The sequence below is a fragment of the Chanodichthys erythropterus genome, chromosome 8, assembly GCF_024489055.1.
Source record: "Chanodichthys erythropterus isolate Z2021 chromosome 8, ASM2448905v1, whole genome shotgun sequence".
NCBI lineage: Eukaryota > Metazoa > Chordata > Actinopteri > Cypriniformes > Xenocyprididae > Chanodichthys > Chanodichthys erythropterus.
In genome coordinates, this window is record NC_090228.1 from 28,338,139 (window position 1) to 28,366,003 (window position 27,865).

Here is a 27,865-nt window from a genome sequence, read left to right on the forward strand (position 1 = left end):
CTCGTACTCCGCTAGCTTCTCAAGCCACCGGGCTAACTGACCTTCCGGCTCTTTCATTCGCGTGAGCCAGCGCAAGCTGCTGTGGTCGGTTCATACCTTGAAAGGCCTCCCAAGTAGGTATTGCCGAAAATGGGATGTGAAATCGACAATGGCTAGCAGCTCCCATCTCGTAGTGCAATAGCTGCTAGCCATTGTAGTCCATAAGGTGTTGGAACGTCGCCGGGGCGTTACATAACCCGAACAGCATAACGTTCCATTCGAATAGTCCATTACGGGTGCAAAAGGCAGCTGTGCGGCGGGCTCTTGGTGTTAGCTCAACTTGCCAGTAACCTGAAGCAAGATCCAAAGTGTTGAACCATTTGGCGGTGGCGAGAGTGTCCAGCGTGTCTTGGATGCGGGGAAGCGGGTACGCGTCAGTGATGGTGTGGTTGTTGAGAGCCCTGTAGTCTACACAAAGGTGATAAGTCCCATCCTTTTTACGCACCATAACGATCGGTGAGGCCCAACTGCTGTGGCTGCGTGTGGCGATGCCGCTCTGGAGGCCCTCACTGATCTGCCGTTCTGCGCTTCTCTGCTTTTCCCCAGCCATACGACGAGGAGGCTGCTTCACCGGAGGTCCTGGTCGGGTTATGATGTCATGCTGCACAAGACTGGTCCAGCCCAGATCACCAGGTCCCCTGGAAAAGACACATGCATAGGCATACAACAGATTAGATAGTTCAAGTTTTTCATTGTCATTAAAGTCAGTGGAACTCTGGGCGTAGAGCTCCTGGAGGTGCTCTGGAACTGCAGGGGGGCTGGCTGGAAAGTCTGCCGCTGTGGAGACACTGGACGAGGGCAGAGCTTCAGCGGACTGGAGGAGGCCTGCAATGGCACCTTCTTTAATAGTCACAGCCTTGTTGCCAGGGTTAAAGAGGCGTAATGGAGCGATGTTGGTGAGCTGTGCGTTGACTAGGGCTCTAGCAATGAGTACTTTGTGCTTTTCAATGAAGCCTTTTGTGGGGCTAAGCATCATGTCTCCCTGAGCGTCCCTGCAAAAGTGCACGTTGCCCTTGACTAGGTACTCTTGTCCCGCTTCAACCACAACAGTTCTGGCTACTCTTACAGCGTATGACTTTGGAACAGTTTCTGGGTGAAAGTAGGGCACTTCTTCTCCAAACAGAATTATGCGGTGCTTACCGAAATCAAGGCGGGCCTCAGCTTGGGTTAGGAAAGGATGGCCAAGCAGCACCTCATTGCCCTCTATATCCGCTACAAGGAAGTCCACTTCAACTTGACGGTTGTTGATACTGACCGGTATCTTGGCCTCACCGAGCACTGACACGTCTCCTGGTCCCACCCTGAGCAAAGTCTCTATGGTGGATGACTGAAGCGGTGGTCTCACGTCTTGGTGAATGGCGTTGTATTGGTGAAGGGGCAGCACGCTTCTCCGCGCTCCGCTGTCCAGGACTGCACATACCTCCAGCTCAGATATGCGCATGTGAATGTTCATTTCACGATTCTGGCTTTTAAGGTGGAACACAGTGGCCAGCGGGCTTTCTTTGGCAGTGCTTGCAAAGAAAGTCTTTGTATTTCTTTGAGGGGACGAGCACTGGCTCTGTTTGTGACCCCAACCATTACAGTTATAGCAGCGAATGTCACCCCTTTTAAAGTTCTTGTGCTGCTTTATTGTTTTAGAGGATGTTAGTGGGACAAAGTGATTGGGTGATGGGCTAACTACAGAGGTAGTGGGAGCCATAGTCTCATTTTTGTCTCTTTCCCTGACAACAGCGGCCCGGGGCCTGCGTTCAGTGAGGTTGCGGGCCCCTGGCTGCATGATGCTGGTGACATAGGAAGCAGCTCTCTTGGTAGTGTCAGGACGGTGGGCTATCTCGTAAACTTTAGGTAGGGTAGCTGGACGTTTCTCTAACAGTGTTTGAACTAGCTCTGCATCACCCAGGCTGTTTGTGAAAACTTCAACAGCTATAGCGTCTTGCTCAGCCTCTGCCCAATCACCATAAGCTATAGCTACCTTCCCATAAATGTCATCTCTAAACACATGAAGCGCCTCACCAGATTTACACACTCTTTGCCTCAGCTCTACTGCTACAGCCGCTGCATGATCTGAAGAAGGGCCATAAGCAGTCTCGAATTCCTCCAGCAGGCGGCGGAACAAGGGTTCCGAACAAGGGTTTCTGTGGATGATGGCGCCTGCAGCTCCGGTGAGGCAGAATTTCAGCTGAATGGCCATTGTTTTGACTGACCAGTGATTTGCCTCTGCGCAGCTCTCAAACTTGTGCAGAAACTCTCTCCACGGTGTGCTCCCGTCGTACTGGCCGGGACGTAGAGTGGGGACTCTCTCTTTGGGGTTATAGTCCTCATCACTGTCCGACAGAGGAGGCTGCCGGGACGCAAAGCGGCTCTTACGTGTTGGAGATGAGGGACAGGGCTGGTGCAATGGGAAATGTCCATGTTTTAAAGTCATGTCAGGATTAATAAAAGAACAGGGCATGGGAAGTGTACTGGCTTCAGGTTTGGATATAGCTGGTGTGCTTTGTACAAAACTTCCAATGTGAGCATTGGCAAAGGGATTTGTGACCTCATAGCGCCCCTTAAATGGCATGTCTGGCGCGGGATATGCGAAAATGTGACTGTCCGACCTTCCCACAGAGCCATGGCTTTGACTGTTGCCTCTGCAAAAAGGATTTGTGGGCGAAAAATGGGCGGGGCCGTTGAACGGCGCAAACAGATCTTCTCCATTAGCAAGCGTGTTAGTGCAACACAGGAATGGGTTATAATGTTTGTGTTTTCTCTCCGCCGTGCGTTCATAAGCGTTCACAGTACCGTGACTGCTGTCCTCTACATTGGTTAGCGACATGAACGGGTTTGAGTAGTTGGTTTCCCGTCTGTAAACATCGGAGGGATAGCGAGCGGCCGCCATGTTGTATTAGCTTAGCCGCGCCGCTATTACACTGGTATTACAGTTACTCGGCTTTACTTTTTATTGCCCTTTTATTTTCAATGCTCACCAGTCTTTTAACAACGTGAATGTCCCTTCGTGGTCGCCAGTGTTAACCTTTCCTGTTTCTGTTTCCTAACCGTGGTTGGGAGACACAGGGGAGATCCATCTTCTCCAGGGCCGGAAGTTCTCCTCCCGGGGTTAACTCCCTAAACTTCACGCTGCTTAGTGCGATGGTAACATAAAAAAAACAAAGAGGCCGTCTTGCCGAAGAATTTAGGTGCTTTATTTTGCTGGCTACACAGAAATACGCTGCACACAGCTAACTACCTGCACCTGTCACCGTCTCCCTCTCACACATACTCTTCCGCTGCTTCACGGGGGATCAGACAGGAGGGGAGGGGCGCGCCTCGGACACGCGCACTCACTCACTCTCATTCACACAAACACACTGAGCTGTCTTAAACTAAACACGTTGAAGACACATCCCACAACATGTAGCAAACACAATATATCACAATCACCACACCACTATGCATTTACATTGCAGTCATTTCTTTTACTGAGACACTTCCACTTTCCTCTCAACCTCCCAAATGCATGTTCAGCCACACAACAGGCTTGACTTGTTCTCATGTTGTATAGTTATTGACCCTCTGTAAGCCTGCAGAGTGTCATGATATGGATTTAACTACCATTTCTGCAATGGTTAACAGAATCACCAAGAAAGAAGTAGCCAACATCAGTTCCACATATGTTTTTACTCTGCCAGAAAAAGCATTACTGTCTATGGCCCAAAGGCGTGACTTTCTGAGGACACTGGCATTGTGTTCCCTCCCTGACTGTCCAACATTAAGGTCCCAGAACATCCCTTTACAATCCACAACTGCTTATAAAGTTATGGAGAGCCAGCCTTTTTTGTTGTGGAAATCCGACTGGTATTGTGGAGGTTTCAATATAGGGATGTGAGAACCATCAATAGCACTGTGGAATCCCAAATCTCTCTTCCAAGTAATCTGCCATCTCAGACAGTTTGTCCTGGTTAGGTGTTCTGGTGAACTTGGACCAAAGTATTGCAATCACAGCATTACAAAAGTCATGCTCACAGCGGCAAACAGAAGTCCAACTGACAGCAAACAGATTAGCCACTGTCCTGTACTCCGGTGTTGAAGTGCTAGCTTATACAGTACGAGTCTTGACGCTGCAGTGCAGGCTATACAGATGCATCTGAATGTTTCTCTGGAAACTCTGAAGTCATCCAATGTTTTCTGTAACGGTAGGGACTTCATTACCCATGAGGCGCGAGGGAGCATGACGTAGGGGGAGGGAGAATAAAGTGGCGTTCGCCATGTGAGTTATACACGAATGTGTGCTGCGTGTTTATTAACAGTTAATATAGAGAATATTATACATGGTGTCAGAAGTGAACCTGAAGAATAGGCTACAGAGAACCAGTACAGCAAACAGACCGAAAGATGGCTGTTGCAGCAGTGCAGATATCCCCTCCAGAGCCATTCTCAAAGGTGAGCGGCCCCACAGAATGACAAATCTAAACAAATGGGTCAAACGAGAGCGCCACATTCTACCATCTGTTGAACAGTCTTTAGGTATGCTGTCAGATGCCACTGTTTTCACAAAACTAGATGCAAGATCAGGCTTCTGGCAGATTCCCCTCACCCAAGAGTCAAAACCACTCACCACAGTCATTACTGCATTTGTGCATGGCAGATGTATGCAGAGTCCTAGCAAATTATGGCAAATTATCTTGCTAAATTCCTACCACAGCTTGCTTCAGTTTCATTTTCATTCACTTAGAGCTATGCTACACACTACATGAAAGGTAATTTTCAAAAAAACATAACTTTAATAAAGATTAATAAATACAGTAACAAAGGTATTGCACATTGTTAGTTCATGTTAGTTAGTCTGTCTGACTTTATCAGTCTGTCTGGGGACATCTGCTACAAGCAAACAGGCAAAGGCAGTACTTGTCTTGCTATCTTGTTGACTGTGTGGAGTTTTAGTTAAGTATGGTGTTGGGCTGTTGAATGTTATGACATTTATGACATTTTACTAAATTGTTAAAAAATAGTTTGATTAACCCTGACCCTTGAGCTTCTAATCCTAAAACAATGGTTTAACTGTACTGTACTGTGCTGTTAACATGCTGGATTGCCCACATTAATCTCTCATGTTCGCCCCACAGTGAAAAACTACTGTGGGCCCTGTATGAGGTAAACCACCCGGGGGGGTTGGGGGGTGCCCGTGTGGGTGTTCTGTGGGCAAACTCACAGTGGGTTACCCAGAGTAAACCCTCATGGGGGCCTAAACAGGCAAAACTGCTATGGGCCCCGCATGGGCTAACCCATTGGGGACCCGTGTGGGTTTTCTGTTGGAAAGCCCACATAGGGCCCCAAGGGGTTTACCCTTGCCCACACTGTCCCACAGAAAACCCACACTTACCCACAGTGGGCCCACACTGCGGTGTTTGCTGGGACTGAAGACAGAAGTATCATTATTCAGCTCTGTTCAGTGTTTGTTCTCATTCAATGGTGTCAATTAATTGAGAGGTTTTGTCGCATCTGGGGGAAATATGAAGCTACATTGGGTTAGGCTATAGATGCAAATATGTGAAAAAGAGTCGAGTCAACTTGATCTATTCTGGGGATTTTCTTAAGAAACTGTTTCATAAGATAACAGGAAGACATATGAAAAAGCCTGAACTTTCACTTCTCCTTTAACTTAAACAAATATTGGGTAGTCTTGGCCTCATGTAAGCATTTTCAACAAGACAACAAGATTCAACATGAGTATCCAGGTAAGTCAAATTAGATTCCATATTTTATCAGATTTTCACATTGTCTCTACATTATACAGGACATTTTCTTTCTGTTTTACTAGTAATAATTGTCCATTCTGTGTCAACTGAACCAGAGGTCCTTGGCTAAAAATGTTCCACTTTATTTTTAATTGTTCTGCTGAAAGAAATGCATAAAGAAGAAAACCAAAATATTAAATGCCATGGATAAATAGTTAACTGTCTCAATTATTATTTTTTTGCTGTCTATAGATTGTAAAATCAAATGTATTTGCACACACAGCATATGAAACATGATGGATGATGACGTAGAATTAGCTGTTGTTGGCATTGGATGCCATTTTCCTGGAGGTAATTGTTAACAATTTATGGTGCTTCATATTTGTTCATGTTATGATTTTGGCCTAAATTGTATTTACATTGTATTTTCTCATCCATTTTAGGTGAGGGACTTGAAAACTTCTGGCGAGTCCTCCTTCATGGAGAGAACTGTACAGTTCAGATACCAAACGACAGGATTAATCTCTCTCAATGGTACGATCCGGATGAGAGAAAGGCAGGAAAGACGTATACAGCAAAGGCAGCACTCATCAATGGGTAAGACTTCAATTCATTTGCCCTCATTAAAAGAACTTGTGATGTTCACTTATGTTTGTTAAGTTCAAAAATGGTCAAAATAATAATGCATGAGCATTTATAAATCTGTCTCTGACCCTCTGAAATGTGACATTAAAAAGCATATAAATCATTTAATTTTCTAAAGTGACACTGTCCAACAATGACACCAGCTGTTAGAAACAAAGTTACAGCGGGACGCAGCATCTCTGCCTCCCTTGAGCCCATTGAGTTTTAATAAAAACCCCTAAAGCAGGGTTCCTCAAAGCCGTCCCTGCAGAGTCGAGCTCCAGCTCAGATCAAACTCACTTACCTGTGATTTTCAGGTAACTCTGAAGACTTTGGGCCTATTTACACCTGGTCACTTCATGCGTTTTCTCTAATCGGATAGTTATCCGATCGTGAAAAGACTGGGTGTAAATGCCCTCTGAAACGCATTCACTGGTCAAGTCTGAATACATCTGGTTGCTGAAACCACATATGTAAATTTTACTCCTCCCAAAAATGCTAAAAAATACACGTGTGAGAGCGTGTTATAGGCTAAATAACATGTTATAGACAGATATGACAGTGCTACTGCAACATGCATCGCCACAGATGAGCAGCTGAGGATGTCTTCAGCAAGCTGCCACAAACGCTCAAAACACAATCATCTTCATTTACAGTAATAACACTAAATGTTCTTACCAGTGCTGTTGCCACTCTCTTGCCTATTGTGGTCTTTGATTTTTAAATTAAAGGGGTGGTTCAGTGTTTTTTTTTTTCTAGGCTTGATTGTGTTTTTGGGGCACAGTTTAACATGTCTTAATGCTTAGTTTTTTTGAAAACGCTGTATTTTTCATATATTTTACCTTTATTCTACACCTCTGTTTCCAGTGTCATATGAGCGGCTCGTTTGACTTCCTGAAGCCACTCCCACCGAAATACGCAATGGGCTCAGATTGGTTAGCAGGTTGGTAGCTGGCCCAGTGTATCGTGATTCGCTGAAGCGTTCGAAAACGCCACGCCCCTTTACCATCCGTTGCTTCAGTGAAAATGTAAATAATGGCGTCTATATTGCTGTATGAAATTGAGCCCGAATTAGACCCAGATGAAGAGGGTCAAGCAGAACATCTGCAATTGCAGCTTTTAAAGGACTTTTATGAATGGTATTTCATTTTTTTTACTTGTGTCAAAGTGTTTAGATGCTGTCACTGCTGTTTGTTAGCTTTCAATATACAGTTTTATCCTGATTAAAGCTTTACTGTAGCCGAATACATGACTGAGTAGTGGCATTTTTGTAAAGGTGGCGTTTAATTTATAGCATGAACAACTGTTTGTCTATGAACATAGAAGTTTGTTGGTGTTTGTAGAATTTAGCTAACTGGCTAGCGAAGCCAAAACGCATTGGTCTTTGTTTACATCCTTGATGCAACCAAAAATAGCAACAGAACTATACGTTTAAAAGACATGTAAAAAAATAAATAAAACGTACTTACAGTTTGAAGCCCATAAATGATGTTTCATTAACAAAATTCGGGAGGAGCACTTTCAAATGATCCTTTCAATCATCATGTCATTCCAACCAGCTGCCAGCAATCAGTAATCAACAAGTCTACCCAATCAGCATAAGTGGAGACCATTATAAATACGCAGTCGACTCACCCATGTTCCTTGACAGTTTTTCAGCATCCCTCCACCACCCCATCTCCTCACACTCGCATTGTTATCTTCCTAACCAAATCTCACACTCGCCTGGTTATCTTCCTTAACCAGAATACGGGGGGAGTACTCTGGGTTCGGGCCAAATACCGAGCTTGGAGCCCTCTCCTCGGACAGCACGTCAAATATGCATACTATTTATTTATCTGACTTATTTGCAAGTGTGAACTCGTGAAACAGCAGCTTCTGCTTTTAAAGTGGGAACTGCTTCATCTTTCAGTAAAAGCCTTTGTACAAATCCAGCATTCTGGAAGCTGTCTTCAGCGGCGTATCCAGTGTAGAAAATATCACAGATTATAATGGGTTCTAATATTTTTTGACGAGGGGCTTTTGAAGCTCGTTGTAGTCCAAACCGGTCGTTTTTGTAGGCATTAAACTGCCATGATTTTAAAAGACAATATCTCGGTTTGCATTGAACTTTCAGCGCTGTAACTTTGCAGATACTGTTTATGCTCAAGCAGCAACATTACACACTAACTAAAGTTAAAAAAGTGAAATCGCATTGAACCGCCCCTTTAACTGATGATCAATAAAATGCAGCTCATATTTGTTGCTTTCAGTGACGTGAACATGACATCTGCACATAGCGCTGGAATTGAACATCAGATTTATATATGTTTTTTGCGGCGGCACATTTATGTGGCCAAGTGTAAATGAAATCATTTTGATAAATCAGATAAAAACTCATAAAATCAACTACCAAAAAAACAAAAAAAACAAAAAAAAAAACACAACAACATACATCTCCCATTACACAGCAGTAAATAGTACGTTGCCCATCACCTTACCCTCACCCACACACAATTCATCACTTATTGTTCAATAACTCAATTGATAATGGAATTAGAGAAAATTTGAACCTATTTCTCCTGCCCAAGGGCATCAACTCATACTCCTTATGGAGAACATAACTTGGGTCACCAATAACTTTAAGGCTCTGCTTCTTTACAGACCTATCAAAAATCTCCTGAAGAGAAGATGGGGGCAACATACCAATTATTTTTCCAGCTCTTCTAACCACATTTTGAAGCTGTGACCTCAGTTTAACAGACAGATTACCAAACCATATTGTAAAATCATAACATACTATAGATTCAATAGCTGATCTGTAAAACAATAACATGATTGTTTTATCCACCCCATAAACCCTAAGCGCTGACTAGCTTGTGTACAAACATACTCCACTTGATGAGCCCACTGTAGCCGAGAATCAAAGTAGATGCCTAAATACTTATATGTTGTTTCCTGTTCAACTTCCTCCTCATAAACTGAAATTGGGCTATAATCACCCACAAGCCTCGGGTCAAAGATCATTTCTTTAGTTTTTTTAACATTTAACATCAAGTTGTGCTCCTTACACCACTGCACAACCCCTTCCATCTCTGACTTATACATGTCAACATCTGATTTTTTTGTCAACAGACTGAATATGGCTGTATCGTCTGAAAATGTGATAATGTAGTTATTTGTGTACTGAGTCCTACAATGTAAAAAGAAGGAAGGAACTTATGCATACTTTGAGGAGCTCCAACATTTATGACCTCTGTGTCAGAGAGAGTTGAATAAACTTTCACCCGCTGTTGTCGTCCAATTAGAAATGCATAACACCATTTAATTATATAACCTCCATCTGTTTTAAAGCGTCATGAAAGCCCAAAACACTTTTTTTGAGATGTAAACAGATATGTATAGGCTGCACATCATTGAAAACACTTAAGGTACTCATTAATGTTATTCATAAGTGAAAAATAGTTATTTTTGCATTTTTCAGAGCGATTTCTGTCTTCCTGTTTGAAAAGCTGAGTCGGAGCAATGTCACAAAATCTGACGTAATCGTGTACTTTCGAACGTTTGTGTGCATGTGGATTGTTTTGCTGTGATCTACCAGCACAAATGGAAAATATGTTCGCGTGAGATCGCATTACAGCAGAGAATTCAAATGTCACAAAAGTGCGGCTCGTTCTCCTCTGCCTACTCTAGCTGCATTCAAACACGCGAGCCGTAGGCTGTTTCCCTCAGCACAGCAGCACATGAGTGTTGTTTGTATTTTGCTCGTGATGCGGTCAGAACTGGAGTTTGAATACGAACACATGAAAAATACCATTGTTTTTATGATATACACGCGGCGCGCGCATATGATTGGTTTCAGCGCGGAGCTCTGCAATGAGTTTAATAACATTAGACATGTGGCACATAGCTCATACAGAATAAAGTATCCGTGTTTAAAGTTTTTATTTCACACATTCCCCTGCACCAAACATTAACCAGCACGGTGTAGTTATGCACACATATTTCATCAAGTCTTCTTCAAATGAATTATATGTGCAAACTGGACACTGATACAGTGGTGTAGCCTATCTGAACACGACGACACGATTACTCTAATAGACAAAAGACTGATTTTGAGAATGGTTGTTCTCTCCCCTCTTCTCCCCCTCTACACTCCCACTTTTCCAGAGCTTTACACGCCCATTTTCACAGAGTTTTTGAAACTCAGAGGTGTGAACGACCAGGGTAAAACAGGGGGGTTTCATGACCCTTTAACTTATTTAACAAAATATCTGGAAGTATGGTATTAAATGCCGAACTCAAATCCATAAACATCAATCTAACATAAGTTGCCAGATTTTCAAGGTGTTTTAAAATAAAATGTGTCATAATATTTAAAGCATCCTCTGTATCTGTGTTCCTATTTTCTTTGTAAGCAAACTGGTAATGATCTAATTTATGCAATACATTCTCTCTCAATTTCCCCATCACATTATGTTCCAGTGATTTCATCACTGTAGATGTTAACGCCACTGGTCTTTATTTTTCTGTGATGGATGTTTTTTTGGGACAGGAATAATGACAGCTTTTTTCCATAATGTGGGAATATTGCCCATATCAACTGATAATTGAAATAAGGGCCTCCATGCTGGGGTTAATTCATCAGCAAATGTTTTAAGTAAAAGAGCTGTAATACCATCTGGCCCACTAGTCTTTTTGGTATGAAGTCTTTTTTTTTTTTGGATTAATTTTTTATTGATTATTGTATAGATAGGGTCACCTACAGTTGTCCATAATCCCCCCCCGCATCCCCCCCCCATGGCAGGGTTGACAGAACGGTCCCCTATATATTACCCCCCCCCCCTCCCCTTGACATAAAATTGCAATCGAAACAAAATAACATTCACATATACACCTGCGTAATAAAAATAAAATAAAGATAACAATAATAAAACAAAACAAAACAGATACAATCAGGAATATGAAAAACTAAGGATAAGTAAAATAACATAAAGATCATCAGAGGTTTGAGAGCCCAATCATATCACAAAATTAGATTCTACCATCTTGAAGCTTTTCTTTCAACTCATCTGCCACGGATTTCCAAGCCTCAAGAGTTGAGGCTCTAGCTTTATTTATTCTGGCCGTTGACAGTTCTAACATTACTATATCATGAAACTGAAATAGCCAGTGTCGCACAGATAAAGTATTGGGAGGGAGCCATCTTTGCGCAATTATCTTTTTGGCTGAGGTTAGTCCTGCCAACCAAAACTTTCTTTGTAGCTCTGTGAAACCTAAATTGGAGTCATCGTTTAGAAGGAGCACAACTGGTTGCACTGGTATCTCTTTTCCTATCATATCAGACATTATTGATGAGATCTTTTCCCAAAACTCATAAACCTTCTCACATTCCCAGACCATATGCATGAATGTTCCCTCTTGTTGGTAGGGACAAAAACTACAGTAGGGATTTGCAGATAATTTAATGAGGAAGCATTTCTTTGGTGTCCAGTACAATCTGTGACAAAATTTGAAATGAATTAATTGATGGTTTAGATTTTTTGATGCACAGAAAATATTTTTCCATACCGTCTCCCAATCAATCTGGTCTACAGATAGCTCCCTTGTCCAAATTGTGTGCAGTGCTAATTGTTTCTGCTTAGCTTCAAGAAGGTAAGGATAGACAGCTGACACTACCCTTTGTTGAGAAGGATTAAAGAGCCAACTATGAACAGGATGTGTTTCGAGAGCTGATCCCCATGGGACTCTATATGCTCTAAGGGCTGAACGCAGTTGCAAAAACAAAAAAAAGTAAGATGCCGGTACATTAAAAGATTCAAATATATTTTGAAAGCTGAGCATCCCGTTATCATTAACGTTAATAATAAACTTAATAATTTCTCCACTGCTATGTAAGTGTTAATAGTGTTTGTTACAATGGGACCGAAGGATTGTTTACAATACTTTAAAGAGAGTCCAGAAAACAGTACATCTTCAAGTCTAATTGGTCTGACAATTGCTGCTTCTATTTCTCTGCAAGGTGTGGAAGCTATAGAGTCAAACCATGTCTTGACTGCTCGCAGTTGGAATGCTTTATGATATAGCTCAAAATTGGGAAGGGAGAGACCACCCTCCATTTTAATACGTTGCAACGTGGCCAATTTTAACTTTGGTTGTTTGCCATTCCAAAGAAAAGTGCAAATTAAAGAGTCAAAGTCTTTTCCACCATTTTAAAAGAGGTGGCAAAGGAATCATGGCACTAAGAAAATTAATCCTAGGCAATATATTCATCTTCACAGTAGAGACTCTAGATTGCAGTGATGTGTCCTCCACCTGTCAATATCTCTTTTAAGCTTTTGAAAGACTTTATCATAATTAATATGTACAATTTCTTTTAGAGAAGGCCGTATAAATATCCCTAGATAAGTTATCTGATTCATAATTGGGATAACTGATGGCGTCTGGGTACTCTGAGCTTTTTTGTTCAAAGGTAGAAGAGATGATTTGGACCAATTGATGCTATATCCGGAAAATTTCCCAAAACAGTTAAAAATTTCTAGTATGTTTTGTATTGCGTCAAAATCTGAAAAAAAAAGCAGTAAGATGTCATCTGCGTAGAGAGATATTGCATGTTGGGTATCCTTGATTGAAATAGAACAAATTTGGTCTTGTCTTATTTTTTGTGCTAGAGGTTTGAGAGACAATGCAAATAACATTGGTGAGAGGGGGCATCCTTGCCTTGTCCCTCTCAAGATATTAAAAGGTTGGGAGTGTAAGCCATTTGTTGCTATAATTGCTGATGGATTATAATAAATTATTTGTACCATTTTAATAAATTTCACATCAAAACCAAATTTATCTAACACCATCCATAAAAAATCCCAATTTAATCTATCGAAAGCTTTATCTGCATCTAAGGATAAAACTGCACAAAGGGAATTTCTATCCTTACTTTCATGAATTAAACGACATATATTGTCTGCAGCCAAACGATGTGGGATAAAGCCAGATTGATCGCTATGAACTAATTTACAGATATATTTTCCAAGACGTAAAGCTAAAACCCTAGCATATATTTTTAAATCTGAGTTAATTAAGGAAATTGGTCTAAAATTTGAACATTTAGTATGATCCTTATCTTTTTTTGGAATTAAAGAGATTAGAGCTGTATTCATTTGTTTTTCAAAGTGTCCCTTTTGGATTGCAGCATTTATTGCAGCATGCATAATTGGTCCTAATATATCCCAAAAATTTAAAATCAATTCAGGGGGGATCCTGTCTGGCCCAGGTGATTTTCCCTTCTTTACCGTTTTTAGTGCTGCATACAGCTCCTCGAGTGTTATAGGTTGGGTCATTTGTTCAGATTCATTATGCGTTAATTGTGGTAAATCGATATCCTGTAGAAATTTATGACATTCAACCTTATCAGTACTATCCTTTGGCTGATATAGCTCTTTAAAATGTTCTGCAAAAGTATTGTTTATCTCTCTAGGATTTGTTACTAGGCCTTTTGTAGGTGAATGAATGGTATCAATAATAGCCCTACCTTCACTTTGTTTAAGTTGTAGAGCCAGTAACTTACTAGGTCTTGGCCCATTATAATAATACTTCTGACGGACTCTATGCATAATGAATTCAGCTTTTCTTCGGAGTAAACCATTTAGCTTTGACCTAGAACACTTTAAAGCATTTTCAACTGATCTTGAGAATTTCTTCTTCAAATCTTTCTCATGGGAGAGGCAAATTCGTTCTAATTCCTCAATTTGTGATTTTCTTGCTTTATTTAAATGTGATGAAAAAGATATAACGAAATCTCTAATAAAGCCTTTTGTAGCCATCCATACCATCATGTGGTTATCCTCACTATTGAGGTTTATGCTCAAAAAGTCTTTCAATTTATTTCTAAAATCTATTAAAAATGCAGAATCTTGTAGAAGAGATATATTAAATTGCCATCTTGGAGACCTCTCATGTGAACTATAAATAAACTTTGTCAGAAGAGGGTTGTGGTCAGATATTACAGCAGGAAGGATTGCAATGCTCTCAAAACACATCCTGAATTCAGAACATAAAATATAATCTATTCTAGAATACGTCTGATGCCTTGAAGAAAAGAAAGTGTAATCTCTAACCAAAGGATTCTGAACACGCCATACATCTATGAGATTAAAAGTTTGCATAAATGATTTAAAGTTTACGTCAAAAACTGCTGGGGCATAGACGGAGACAAAAGCTATTTTCTTGCCTTGAATACTTGTGCAGAAATAGCTCAACCTGCCAGATTTATCATTATTACATCTTTCAATAACAAGAGGAAGGTTTCTTTTAATGAGTATAAGAGATCCCTTTGTTTTTGTTCCATCACTAGAAGCAGCAATGACTTTATAAAATTTATTTTGTACACGAGCAACATCACTTGTTTTTAGATGAGATTCTTGAACTAAAGCCACATCTACGTTGTGTCTATTTAAACTATGCAGAAACTTTGTTCTCTTTATAGGACTATTTAAACCTCTGATGTTAACTGAAATCATTGAGATATTAACCATTATCAAAGAGACTGTAAACTTTAACTATATTAAAGTGTAAGTAATGAGTTATTTTAGACAACACTAGTTTGATTGCACGTTTCGTTACTAACATAAACAAAGAGATACATGGCGGGACGAAACTCCCCCCTCCCCCAGACCGCTAGATATTCCCCAACTTGTGAATCGGAACCATGACAGTATCATACGTTCCACTGATCTGAAACTCACCCGCTCCCTCTCGTGTGTAACTTAGATGTCAGAAACAAAAGTTAACAGGAACAATAGAACACGTTCAACTAAAAGCACGTCTTTCTGCGTTAAATACTCTCAAAATTTGTGCTGCCCGGAACAAGAAAAAAAATCCTAAACGTAATGAAACGACAATTAAACTTATTGGTAGCCTGTGTTTATCCAAAGTAAATGCAGAATGTTCTTAACCATACAGTTCCATGGACAGTCCTACCAGTAACGACGGCTGGTTAATTATCAGTTTGATTCGTGTCCATCTCGTATGGATTGACATCGCCGAAAGTCAGCTGCCGTTTTGCCCGCGGGGTGTCTGCGATCTGAAGTCGGAACTTCTCTGCTTCTTGTGGCGAAGAGAAAGACAGTTTCTCGCCGTTGTGCATAACGCGCAGAGTGGCTGGGTAGATCAGAAACGATTGGATTCCTAAAGCTCGTAACTCTTCCGTGTGTCAGCAAAACTTCTCAGACGTTGCGACGTGTAGGCGCTGTAGTCAGCAAAAAATTTCAGCCGATTCTCGCCATCCAGAATTGGTCCCCTCTTGCTCACCTCTCTTGCCCCATCTAAGATAGACTGACGGTCTTGATATCTCAGCACTTTAAAAATCATAGTGCGACCAGTCTCCGTGGACCTCTGATGTCCATAGATGCGGTGGGCTCTTTCGATCTCTATCAGCCTGTTGGAGAGTGAGGGGATCCACTTTGGAAGCATTTCTGTGAGAAAGCGTATCGCGTCGCCTCCCTCACGGTTCGGTGCGAGACCAACAAGTCGAACATTATTGCGTCTTTCTTGATCTTCCAATTCTGCCAGCTTTGCTTGAAATTTAGACACATCTGATTTACAGCCGACAACGTCTTGTTTCAGGCCTCTCGTCTCACGTTGGATATTGTCCACTTTGTCGATAAGCCCGCGCACAACAGCCATCTGTGACTGAAATTCGGCAGTCAGCGACTGCATGCACTGTCACATCTTTCATCGCAATATGCACTGCGTTCTGGACAACTTCTTCCAACGTATCTTGTTGTTTCGTTAAAGCCAGAGAAATGGCATCCGCCATGTCGTCACTGCAAATTGAAGATTTCATCCGTTTTCCAGTCGGGGTTTTTGCAGGCGAAGATGCAGCCTTCTTGTTGGCATTCATCTTATTTAAAGGTGTGTTTAGACTGTTAAATTTGTAAACTCCGTGTCATCGCAGCAACTCCTCTGGAACATTATCCAGAAGGCACGGCTCTATTACTGCTGTTTTCCGTAAAGATAGTAACCATTCCCTGCTGCAAGCCCGCAACACTTGATTGTGTCCACTTGTTGCAGCAATGTCGGCGATATTGTGATGCACACAAACACTCGATTCAATCAGCACCAGTAACAGAAATACTCCCACCATCTTCTTCTCCATAGTTATTTGTTTTGTTGCACTTCAACACCCACACAAACTTAACACCAAAACTTAACAATAACACTTAAACAACAACGAATAAAACTTTCCGCTCTCTCGTGCACGAGTCGCAGCTGGATGTGCAGCCTGTTCAGGTGTTTTTGATTAGATTTGGAGCTGAACTCTTTAAGGCATTGGCCTTCCAAGGTTGGATTTGAGGAAAACTGCTCTAAAGCATGCCATGGGGTTTGGTTGGAGATAATTGGGAAAGAATGAGGAAAAGTCACATGAGAAGAGGCAATGCCTCCATCGCACTATGACTGACCAATTACACTGCTCACACGATAAATCCTGCCTCCCGTTTCATGCACATTCTGCATCCATACATTGGGCTGAATGAATAAATATAATTATGTTAATGGGAAGAATAATTAAAAAGTAAGTAATCAACTCACCCACATAGACAAGGTTGTAACTTTGGTTTGAGAAGTGGGGGGGACATAAAATGTGGGGAAATGTTTTTGATTTGATCCTTGATCCCTGATTTGAGCCTCCCTGGTAGAACATTTTGTACATTTTAAAGATAAATTCATTAATCTGTGGGCTCGTTCACACAGAGACGCAGGCAGTGGAATGGGGGAAGCCACAAGGTCTCAAGACGCTTTTTAAAACTTTTTTTTAACTGGTTTTAACTTAGCTGAACTGATTCATGGCTTTAGAACGCCATGTCATGCGCGAGATGCTGCAAGACGCGAGCGCGGCGGTTCTGCACGTGCTTCTACATAGAAAAACAAAGAAAAGGTAGCGCATTGGAATGGAAAAGCGCGTTCTGTGTGAACAGCCCAAAGAAAACAATGTGTTTGAATTTTAAAGAGGTGGTGCGGCGCTGCGCTTCTCGACCGATGTGCGTCCATCACTCACTGAACCCTGCAGTCGTCAATAGTCCAATAAAAACACAAATCATACAAAAATACAGTTTCTGAAAACGTTCAATGAGGTACTGTACTTAAAATGTTGAAATGTTGAAATGAACAATGAACAACACTTTTATTAACCTTACAGTTGGACTAATGCAAATACATGGTAACAATCATTACATTGGACATTAAACATTTGAGTTGAACTTGTTGCGTGTGTTTTTATCACATTGTTTTAAAGATCAAAGTGCAGGATAAAAAGTAATTTTTGCCTTAAAGAATGAATTGATTCTGAACTGCCAAAATGAGTCTTCAGCACTTCTAGTCTCACTTCCTGTTACAAACCTACATAACAATGTAAAAATGTGCATAATGGCAGCCGGTTGCTCACTAACAACATCTATTTTGACCCGCCTTCAAACACTGAGACTGAAAGACTGAGACTTTAAAAAGCTGAGACTGGAGGAGTTTGGTTTGTTTTGTTGACATGACATCTTTACGGTGTAAAAGCAAATCCACTTTGCATGCACTTCCAAAAGACAAGGACTCATGCTGGAATTGATACTGTAAAACTGATGCCTTTGTTACTGTTCGAATCTGCGTCTCGTTTCAGAGGCTGCGTCCTCCGGAGCTTGCATTTGAAGGCTGCATGCATCATTAAGGATGTCTTATTTAAGAAAAGTAGCCTAACCATAATAAAATTCATGAGGTGCAAAATGCTGTATTTTCTTTCTTGCTTTGCAATCCAATGGTTGTTTTTCTTAAATGAGCCAGCCTTATTGACGTATACAACCTTCAAATGCGACCTCCAGAGGATGCAGCCTTCGAAATGAGTGCCTGTACAAATAGTTCAGACTATGTGCCAATATGTAGTTCATGCAGTGATATTTTTAAATTCTATAACAGACCTATAAGTTCGGATGTTTTGGTAATGGCATTTATTCATGCAAAATAAAAGGCTGATAACTTGCACTTTGTGATTAAGAAGATTGAGTGAATGTAGGAAATAGTTCTGGTGGATGAAGGGCCCCCTCAAGAGGTAAAGCCCAGGGGCCCCTTGTAGTCTTAATGCGGCCCTGGAGACTTGATCCACACATTTGTTGCAACAAAGGAAGCTGAGATTGAATGTGGTCATGTGGTGTTGACTACCTATTGATGATGACAAAAGATCATCATGAAAGTAGCTTGATTCACCAATCTCATCTAAATTCTAATCAGTGATATTAAATGTGTTGCATCATTAATATTTTGCATTACCAACCCTCTGAGACCATGAGATCCAGCACTTGCAGCAATCATTTATTCAGAAAAATATAAACACATGTTGAGCACAAAGAGCTTTAATCTACTGTATAATTGAAACAACAGACATCAACAATCAGCACTTGAAACTCAACAATGGTGACAATCAGATAAAAGCAATGCATGCTGGGTGCCACCATGGTACAAAACTCAAAAAGTTACTGCACTGGAAAAACGCCTAATGAACACTTCCACTGAACACTTGTCACTGAATGATATTTAGGTTTTGTTTGAAGCAGCTGGTAGTAATTTAAGAGATAATTCAGTAAAAAAGGATTATGTTCATTTTTACTAATGCTGTTCTAAACCTGTATGGCTTTCATGATATTTTGCTTAAAATCACCATGAAATAAAAATTTACAATTCTTATTTTTTTATGGTATATTGTAGTATTTATTATAAATTATTTATCTGTGCACTTCATTTTTTTTAAATTCTTGTGCCCTTGTAATCTTTAATCAAAAACATTAACCTTTCCTCCCCCTCAAATTATTTATTGTCTCTTCCTGTCACATGCTATGACTCGAGGGCGGAGCTATCTGGAACTGCCAGCAGATTCCAGATCCACTCGCTCTGCGCCAGCGTACACGCACCATCAGTCAGTCAGTCTCTATCGCGCACACTCTCTTGCTGTTTAGTGCCAGTGACTATCCTCATCCTTGTCATCCTCAATAAATAAAGTTCTTAACGTGATGGTGCTAGCAGTGAGTCCGGTGGAGAGAAATCCCCCACAACTGACTGCAAACAGATTCAGATCTGCCTCCATTTTGTTAGCAACACCCAACTTCCATCGATCCAATCATTTCCCAAAGGACGAAATCAAGTCCCGCCCTCTCATTTCAGATGCTGTTTCACTCGGATGGACGTCACAGTAGAGAATAAAAGACAATCGCATCTTTCTCTTCATGACGACTTTAATGTGGGTTTTTTCACCTTACATTGAAAGTCAATGAGGTTCAATGTTGTTTGGAGCCCACTGACTTTCAAAGTATCATCTTTTGTGTTCCACTGAAGAAAATAAGTCATACAGGTTTGGAATTACGTCACATGAGGATGAGTGATGATGATATTGTCCCTTTTGGGTGAACTAACCCTGTAGTATATGAACTCCAAAAGCAATAACCCCATCATTTACTTTATATTCTCTGTAGCTTGAACGAGTTTGACCACAAGTTCTTCGGCATCACTAATGCTGAAACAATCACCATGGACCCTCAGCAGAAACTTCTGTTGCAGTGCACCTACAGGGCCCTAGAGGATGCTGGGATACCAATGGAAAAGGCCAGTGGAACACGAACAGGAGTATTTTTGGGTAACATATAAGCTAAATATAAGATAAATAAAGTAACATTTAGTGTCTTAAATCCCAGTGCAGCTGGTCCTGGTCCCAGTATATGCACTAACTGCATGGGAAGTCCCTTCGGAACAACCTCTGGTTAAGATGCATTGCTAAATAGCACATAGATTTTCTCAGTAATTCCCCAGTTCACAAGAGGGAACTAACTTGTCCTGACCTCAGCATGTGCACTTTAGCTTTAATTCCTTTGTGTCACGGCACAAATAACATACAGGTTGGCTACAAGGGCTGGTAACTGAAATGTCGCTCGTCAGAGCCCTGCAACTATTGTTGTCTTACGCAAGGCACTTAACCTCAGGTTGGACTGTAATAGATGTACAGTAAGTGGCTATGGATAAAAGCATATCGCCAGCTAACATATCTAACATGTTTTTTTGTTTGCTTGTTTTTCAGGCATTATGAACAGGGACTTTGAGTTGAAAATTATGAGGAATAATCCAAAATACATAGACCACAACACTGGCACTGGTTGCGCTATGAGCATAGCTGCCAACCGCATCTCATACATATTCAACTTCACTGGCCCCTCGCTGTCCATTGATTCTGCCTGCTCCTCATCCCTCGTTGCCCTTCACTTAGCTTGTCAAGCCATAAAACAAGGTAGTCTTCAAAAATATTTATGTAAACCCCGTGGACCAACTTTTTTGCACATTAAGGTGTATAATTATCTGTATTCCACTCAACAGGAGATTGTGAAATGGCCTTGTGTGGTGGTGTGACCTGTATATTGGAGCCGACCATTTATGTGACTCTCTCCAAGGCAAAATTAATCTCTTCTGATGGAATGTGTAAACCTTTCAGCAGCAAAGCAGATGGATATGGCAGAGGTGAAGGATGCGGGGTTGTTCTATTAAAGCCCCTGAAAAAAGTAAATAAAAAGATTGTCTCATCTAAACACAGCACTATGACAGCAATGTATCTAATGATAAACTACTGCAAGAAACACCCATATTTTGTCTGTATTTTGACAGGCTTTAGAAGACCACGATCATATTTGGGGTATCATCAGCAAAACTGCAGTAAATCAAGATGGCCACACTGTTAGTCCAATCACCAAACCATCCATGGTACAGCAGGAGGAGCTGCTTAGAAAAATCTACTCAACAGAGACTGACCTGACTAGTGTCCAGTACATTGAAGCTCATGGGACTGGGACTGCAATTGGAGATCCAACAGAGGCAGGCAGCATCTCAAAAGTCATTGCCAAAGCAAGACCTCAAAAGTCAGGGCCACTCATCATTGGTTCTGTTAAAGGCAATATTGGACACACAGAATCTGCCGCAGGTGTTGCAGGGCTCATAAAGGTTCTTTTGATGATGCAGCATGAAACCATTGTTCCAACAATGTTCTACTCCGTGGAAAACTCCAGCATAGACATAGAATCTCTCAATGTGAAAATCCCCACCACAGCAGAGAAATGGGTCAGTGACTGCAGAGCAGGGAGGTCAGCAGGAATCAATAGCTTTGGGTTTGGTGGAACAAATGCACATGCAGTTATCAAACAATACGTGCAGTCACAAAAGCCAAAAGCTCAGCTGACAAGCAAATCCCATCAGTATTTTGTGGTCTCTGCAGCCTCCGAAAAATCCATGAAAAATATCATTGAAGATACTGCAAAACAGATCAGTGCAGGGAAAATATCAGATCTACAGTCGTTACTGTACACATCCGCATGTAGAAGAAGTCACTTGAAACACAAATACAGGAAAGTATTTCAAACATCATCATTGGCAGATCTGCAAGAGAAACTTTCTGCTGCTGTAGAGAAAAAGCTTGTACCATCAAAGACAGACTCCAAGCTAGTTTTTGTGTTTTGTGGAAATGGTGTTACATATCAGGGTATGTGCAAGCAGCTCCTAAAACAAGAGCCAGTTTTCAGAGAGGAAATCGTGAAAATTGAAACTCTGTTGCAAAGCTATAGAAGTTTCAATCTGCTGGAGATGCTGGAAAGTGAATCTGAGAAAAGTACAGAGCTGTCTGATCCAAAGATTGTCCAGCCTCTTCTGTTTGCTATTCAGGTTGCTGTTTTCAAACTTCTGAAACACTGGGGCATCAATCCTGATGCTGTTTTGGGCCACTCAGTTGGAGAAGTCGCTGCAGCTCATTGTTCTGGTTTGCTGTCACTTAAAGATGCAGTGAAAGTCATCTACTATCGCAGTTCTTTGCAAAGCACTGTGACAGGTGGCAAGATGCTGGTAGTCAGTAATATGGCTGTTTCTGAAGTCTTGAAAATTCTTCCATCTTATTCAGGAAGGGTTTGCCTGGCTGCCTATAACAGCCCTCAGTCATGCACCCTCTCAGGAGATGCTGATGACATTGACAGGTTGCATCAGAATTTGAGCAACTCAGCCAGTGGGAAAGATTTGTTCCTTCACATTTTAGATGTACCTACAGCATACCACAGTCACAAGATGGATCCCATTTTATCCAAAGTGAAAGAAAGTATAGGCTCATTGCAGGGACATACTTTGGAGACAGAACTATTCTCAACAGTGACAGGTGATAGTTTGTGTTCCTCAGATTTTATTACTGGTGAATATTGGTCAAGAAATATCAGAGAGCCAGTTGAATTTGAACAAGCTGTGAAGTCTGCAGCTAAGAACAAAAGGAGTGTGGTATTTGTTGAAATTGGTCCAAGAAGGTCTTTGCAGAGGTACATCACTGAGACTCTGGGAAATGACTTCACTGTGATTCCCTCAGTGCAGCCTGATAAAGATCACGAGACAATGCTTACAGTTGTTTCCAAACTGTTTGAGCTTGGGATCAAAGTGGACTGGGAAATATTCTATAAAGGTTTTGAGACTGAACCAATTCCCTACCCACAATACCAGTTTGATGATGTGAAGAGAGATGTCTTCAATTCACGTTTGCAGTCGATCAGTCCCACTGGCAACCATCCAGTAGTTACACAAATGGATACAGAGAGTTCAGTGTTCAGCTGTGATTTATCCTCTGAATCAGTGGCCTTCCTGAAGGACCACAAGCACAGTGGGGTTGCCATCATTCCTGGGGCATTTTATGCAGAGTTGGGTTTAGCAGCTTACATGGCATATGCAAAACCTAAGGTTCCACTAAGTTCTCTGCAGCTCAGCATAACATTCCAGAGTCCATTCGTTTTCACCCAGAATGCCCCAGATTTAAATGTACAGCTGGATCATTCAGACCATTTGGCTGATAACACATGCAACTTCAAAATACAGTCTACTTCTGCAGTCTATGCATTTGGCACAGTAAAAGCAAAACCAGGTAGAAGTCCTGAAGAACAGTTCATTTCATTAGACTGCATTTTCAAAAGATGCACAATCCTCATGACTACTGAAGAATGCTACAAACTACTAAGTCAAGTAGGATTTGAGTATGGGTCAGTCCTCAGAAATAATGCAGATATTTATTGTGGGGAAGAATTTAGAGAGGCGATTTCAGTTGTGAAGGTCCCAAAGGAATTACTTCCACAATTACATGACTATCACCTTCACCCTGTGGTCTTGGATTACATCATGCAACTTATTCCTGGAGCTGTAGAGGGTGCATCAATAAGACCCCAATATCCTGCGGAAATAGGAAGCCTGGCTGTATTTGAACCATTGCAAGAGGAGATGGTTGTATATGTGAGATTAGTACATGTGGGAGAAGATGATTTTGACATTTGTGGCTGCTTAGCCAACAAACAGGGTAGGGTGTTAGTTGAACTGATGCATGGGAAGATCAGAATGCTAGGAAGTCGTTCCCAAGTGGTCAAGGAGTACTTCTTCCACAACAATTTCAGTATCATCTCTGAAGTTGCCACATTTGATATACCGATTACGGCACTGGTCTTTTCTGACCAGGTGGGAATTTATAACGCTTTGCAACAGTACTTGGACCCAACATCTAGATTTGTGTCTTCTTCAAACAGTAACATACTGTTAAAAGATGGAATTGAACTTCTTTTGTCAAAACTGAACATTTCAAGTGTAAAGAAAAACTTCCATGAAATTTTGTTCATGTGGAGTGATGCAGACCTAACCTCCATTGAATCAGAGAAGGTCTTGGACAGTATGGCGGGGTGTTGTGAGATTTTCCGAAAGCTTGTCAGATATCTCAAGGCACTTAATTTCCCAGGTGATATCAGAGTAATAACCTTTAGGTGCTCTGAGAGCTTAGTGGACCACATAAACCCTGGGTTTGTTCTGTCAGGCATGGTAAGAGCATGTGCAGCTGAATTGCCAGAACTTTCCTTCCAGCTGATTGACATGGGCTCTGCCACTTTTGAAAACATCAAAGCTTTGGTTCAGGTCCTCAGATCATACCCCTCTAACAAATATCCAGAGCTGGTAGTGAAGGAGGGCGAAATTCTTAAACCCGAAATCACCCACACACCTTTGCCAACCATGGCAATCTCTCCAAGAAGTCTCCACATGTTGGATGAAGTAGCCTTCATTTTGCAAACATCTGACCCATATATAATGACAAATGTGTCAGCGACTCAAATGGACAATTCCATTGAACTGATTCAAGGAAAAAATATTGAGGTTCATCTGAATAAAATATGTGTTCATTCATCCGATTACTTCCCAGTCAGCATTTCTGACCTGAATTATGGTAAGAAACTGTACTGGAACAAGCACACAAATGAAAACCATAAGCTCTTAGCCCTTGACTTCAGTGGCACTGTCACAGCTGTGGGTAAAGATGTCAGCAAATTTAAAGTTGGTGATCATGTTGTTTCATGTTACCCTGTGGCTGCCACCACTAAAGTAGTTCTTCCAGCAGCTGTTTGCTGCCAAGCAAAAACGCTTTCATTCCTGAATGAAATCCCTTGTGTCTCTTATATGGTACTGGCTTGGGAGATCTTGCGTGAGGCCTTACCCAAAGCTAAACAGAAACGGAAATTGGGCATTTTCTCCACTGTTCCTGAGTCAGCTTTGATGAATGTGTTAATTGCTATTGCAAACAGATCAGGTTGGAATGTCAGAGTGAGCACACAGGCTGATCAGCTGTCTTGTGATTTCAGTGATGTTGTAGGAGCTGTTCTTCTGCCTCCTTACAATGTAAAAACAGCTGAAATAGCTAGCAGTGTCAGAGGCATCAAAGACATTGTTCTTGTCTATGACAACCAGACAGAATTTCCATTCAATACTGCAACATTTTTGGGTACAAATGAGGAAGTCCACTTCCATGCCCTCCTCATGTCCCAGATAATGCAAAAAGGGTCTCTGCAAACGCAAATGCCACGCATCTACCATTGGCTGAAATCCATGAATTTGGACAGAAAGTCCTTGTCTTTGGATGCAACAGCTGTTCAAAGAGTGAAATCTCAAGTCACTGATCTTCCATATGAATCGTACTTTAGATGCCAGATCCTACCCATTATTGTCCTGAACAGTGAAGACAAGAACCAGCTGTCTGACATTCCAGTGATGGCCAAACACAGTCTATTCAAGACAAATGCTGTCTATATTGTCACAGGTGGTCTAACAGGGTTGGGCTTCGAGACAGTAAAGTTCATTGCTCAGAAAGGAGGAGGAAACATTGTCATTCTGTCTAGAAGAAATCCAGACCCTCAGATGCAACAAGAGATAGGTCAGGTCAGTAGCCGTTGGGGTTCTGTCATTAAGTCTCTGCCATGTGATGTTTCTGTATCTGAGCAAGTGGAACAGACGATTGTTAATATTGGAAAACTATTTCCATCCAGTCCCATCAAAGGGGTATTTCACAGTGCGGTTGTCCTGCATGATGCACTGATTGAACATCTTGACAAATCTCTTTATGAGAAAGTTATGAGGCCAAAAGTAAATGGAGTGATTAACCTTCACCGTGCTACCATCCAGTGCAATCTGGATTACTTTGTGTGCTATTCCTCCATCGCTGCCTTCATTGGCAATGCCTCACAAACTAATTATGCTGCGGCTAATACATTCATGGACACTTTCTGTCAGTACCGCAGAAACATTGGGCTTTCTGGACAGTCCATTAATTGGGGGGCTTTGAATCTTGGTCTTTTGTTGAACAAAGTCCATGTCCAAAGATTTCTGGAGTTAAAGGGAATCATGCTTTTGGTGATTCCAGAAATCCATGAAAGTCTTGAGCAGTGCCTCTTGATTAACAAACCTCAACAGGCTGTATGCAAATTCAACTTAAAAAACAGCTGGAATAACATTCTCAGCCAGAACAAATCACTGAACATTCGCTTGTTCAAAATAGCCCAGGAAGCTATTAGTAAAGCTGGAGTGAATTTATTTAGACCTGAACAACCCAAGAAATTATCCTCACCACGTGATTATTTGAGGTTCGCGATTAGCGAAACGGCTGGTATTGAGGTGGACGAGGTGAATGATGATACTCATCTTGTCAGTTTAGGCATTGACTCAATGTTAGCCATGACTCTGCAGAATCTCATCTTCAATGATAGAGGTGTGAATGTCCCTCTAGTGACTCTGCTGGATCCAAATACCACACTGGCAACTCTCATTAAAATGCTGGAGGAGAATTGTGTAGATGGATATCAGAGTGAAGATGAGAGCAAATCCACATACTTATGAATTGTAATTTGAATTGTACTCTAAAGCAGTCTTGTTGTAGCCTCAAAACATGGACTTTTTTGGCATTTTGATGTGAAATGCGGGTATAGATAGTTAAACAACGCAATTAACTCAAGTTCATCTAGTTTAAAAAGGTTAATATTGGCAGATAGTCTAATATGTATAAATTTCAGTAAACATTCCTCCAGTCTTTTGAAATAATAGCATTACATAGCAAATTGATTTTTTTTTCATGCTGTGGACTTAACAATGTTTATCATTGTTTTAATTTTGTTTGTTTTTTTTATCTTGAGATCTCACTAGGTTTAAACACACATTTAGCACTATGAGTGGAACATATTGACATGCTTGCTGATGATTAAGATGATGATGATGATTTTGTTTTATTGCTATTATTATTTTGTCTGGCTAAAGAGATCATGTAAAACCTATTTTTAAGTTGTGTCAGATGTTACAGCAAAAATGAAATTAAATCATTGAAAGTATGACATAAACTTTAATTAATGAATCAATCTATAGTATTAGTATAGTCATTTAAAAATACATTATGGTTTGTATGCTGAATGATGTTTAAAATACTGTCTATAATGACAATTGTAAAGATATGTTAATGGATTATTCACTTTACGTATGAATTGAGACTTTCTGTAATAAATACTAGTATAGTAGTAAATGTTGAATCAGTAGCGCAAAATAAGATGTCAATATATGATCATTTATCAGTAAAACTACAATGAAAGGAGTAACTGAGTAATAAACAGTAAAGTACTGTTGTGACTGGGAATCAGATGTGACTGTAATAGTATATAATGTGTGGGTATACATACAGAAACCTTGTTCAATATCTGAGAAATAAAGAAATGTAATATAGAAAGTCATCTCTTTTTATTTATTTATAACACAGCTCTCTGTACACCTAGTTCTGATTAACCATTGCATTGGTAACACATTTTTTTTTTTTTACAAAAAGGTTAATTTGTTACCATTAGTTAACTACATTAGTTAACATGAAATAATAATGAAATGCACTTCGACAGCATTTATTATTCTTTGTTAATTTCAGCATTTATTAATACATTATTAGGTAACACTTTATTTTACAGTGCCATAGTTATACGTTGCTACATGTACTTACTATAGTAATAACAGTTAAATATTCATAATTACAAGTAACTAACCTTAAACCAAAGCCTAACCCTAACTGTAACTCTATAGTAAGTACATGTAGTTAATTAATTGTACTCAGTACTTATTTGATTAATAACAATGTAGCTATG

The 27,865-nt window shown here is 40.8% G+C and overlaps 1 protein-coding gene across 2 annotated transcripts; it reads left to right on the forward strand.

Annotated features, from left to right (window-relative positions):
- The first annotated feature begins 5,725 nt into the window (after positions 1-5,725).
- Positions 5,726-26,936, forward strand: LOC137024000 (phthioceranic/hydroxyphthioceranic acid synthase-like). Of its 2 annotated transcripts, XM_067391149.1 has the most exons (7): positions 5,726-5,756; positions 6,040-6,107; positions 6,200-6,353; positions 19,862-20,022; positions 20,461-20,667; positions 20,754-20,935; positions 21,039-26,936. In XM_067391149.1, exons 2-7 carry the CDS (start codon positions 6,050-6,052, stop codon positions 26,586-26,588), a joined length of 6,312 nt encoding a protein of 2,103 aa, XP_067247250.1. In that variant the 5' UTR covers positions 5,726-5,756; positions 6,040-6,049; the 3' UTR covers positions 26,589-26,936. The 2 variants fall into 2 exon arrangements, with proteins under 2 accessions (XP_067247250.1, XP_067247251.1); XM_067391150.1 differs by lacking the exon at positions 5,726-5,756 and having other exon boundaries at positions 5,969-6,107.
- The last annotated feature ends 929 nt before the right edge of the window (positions 26,937-27,865 follow it).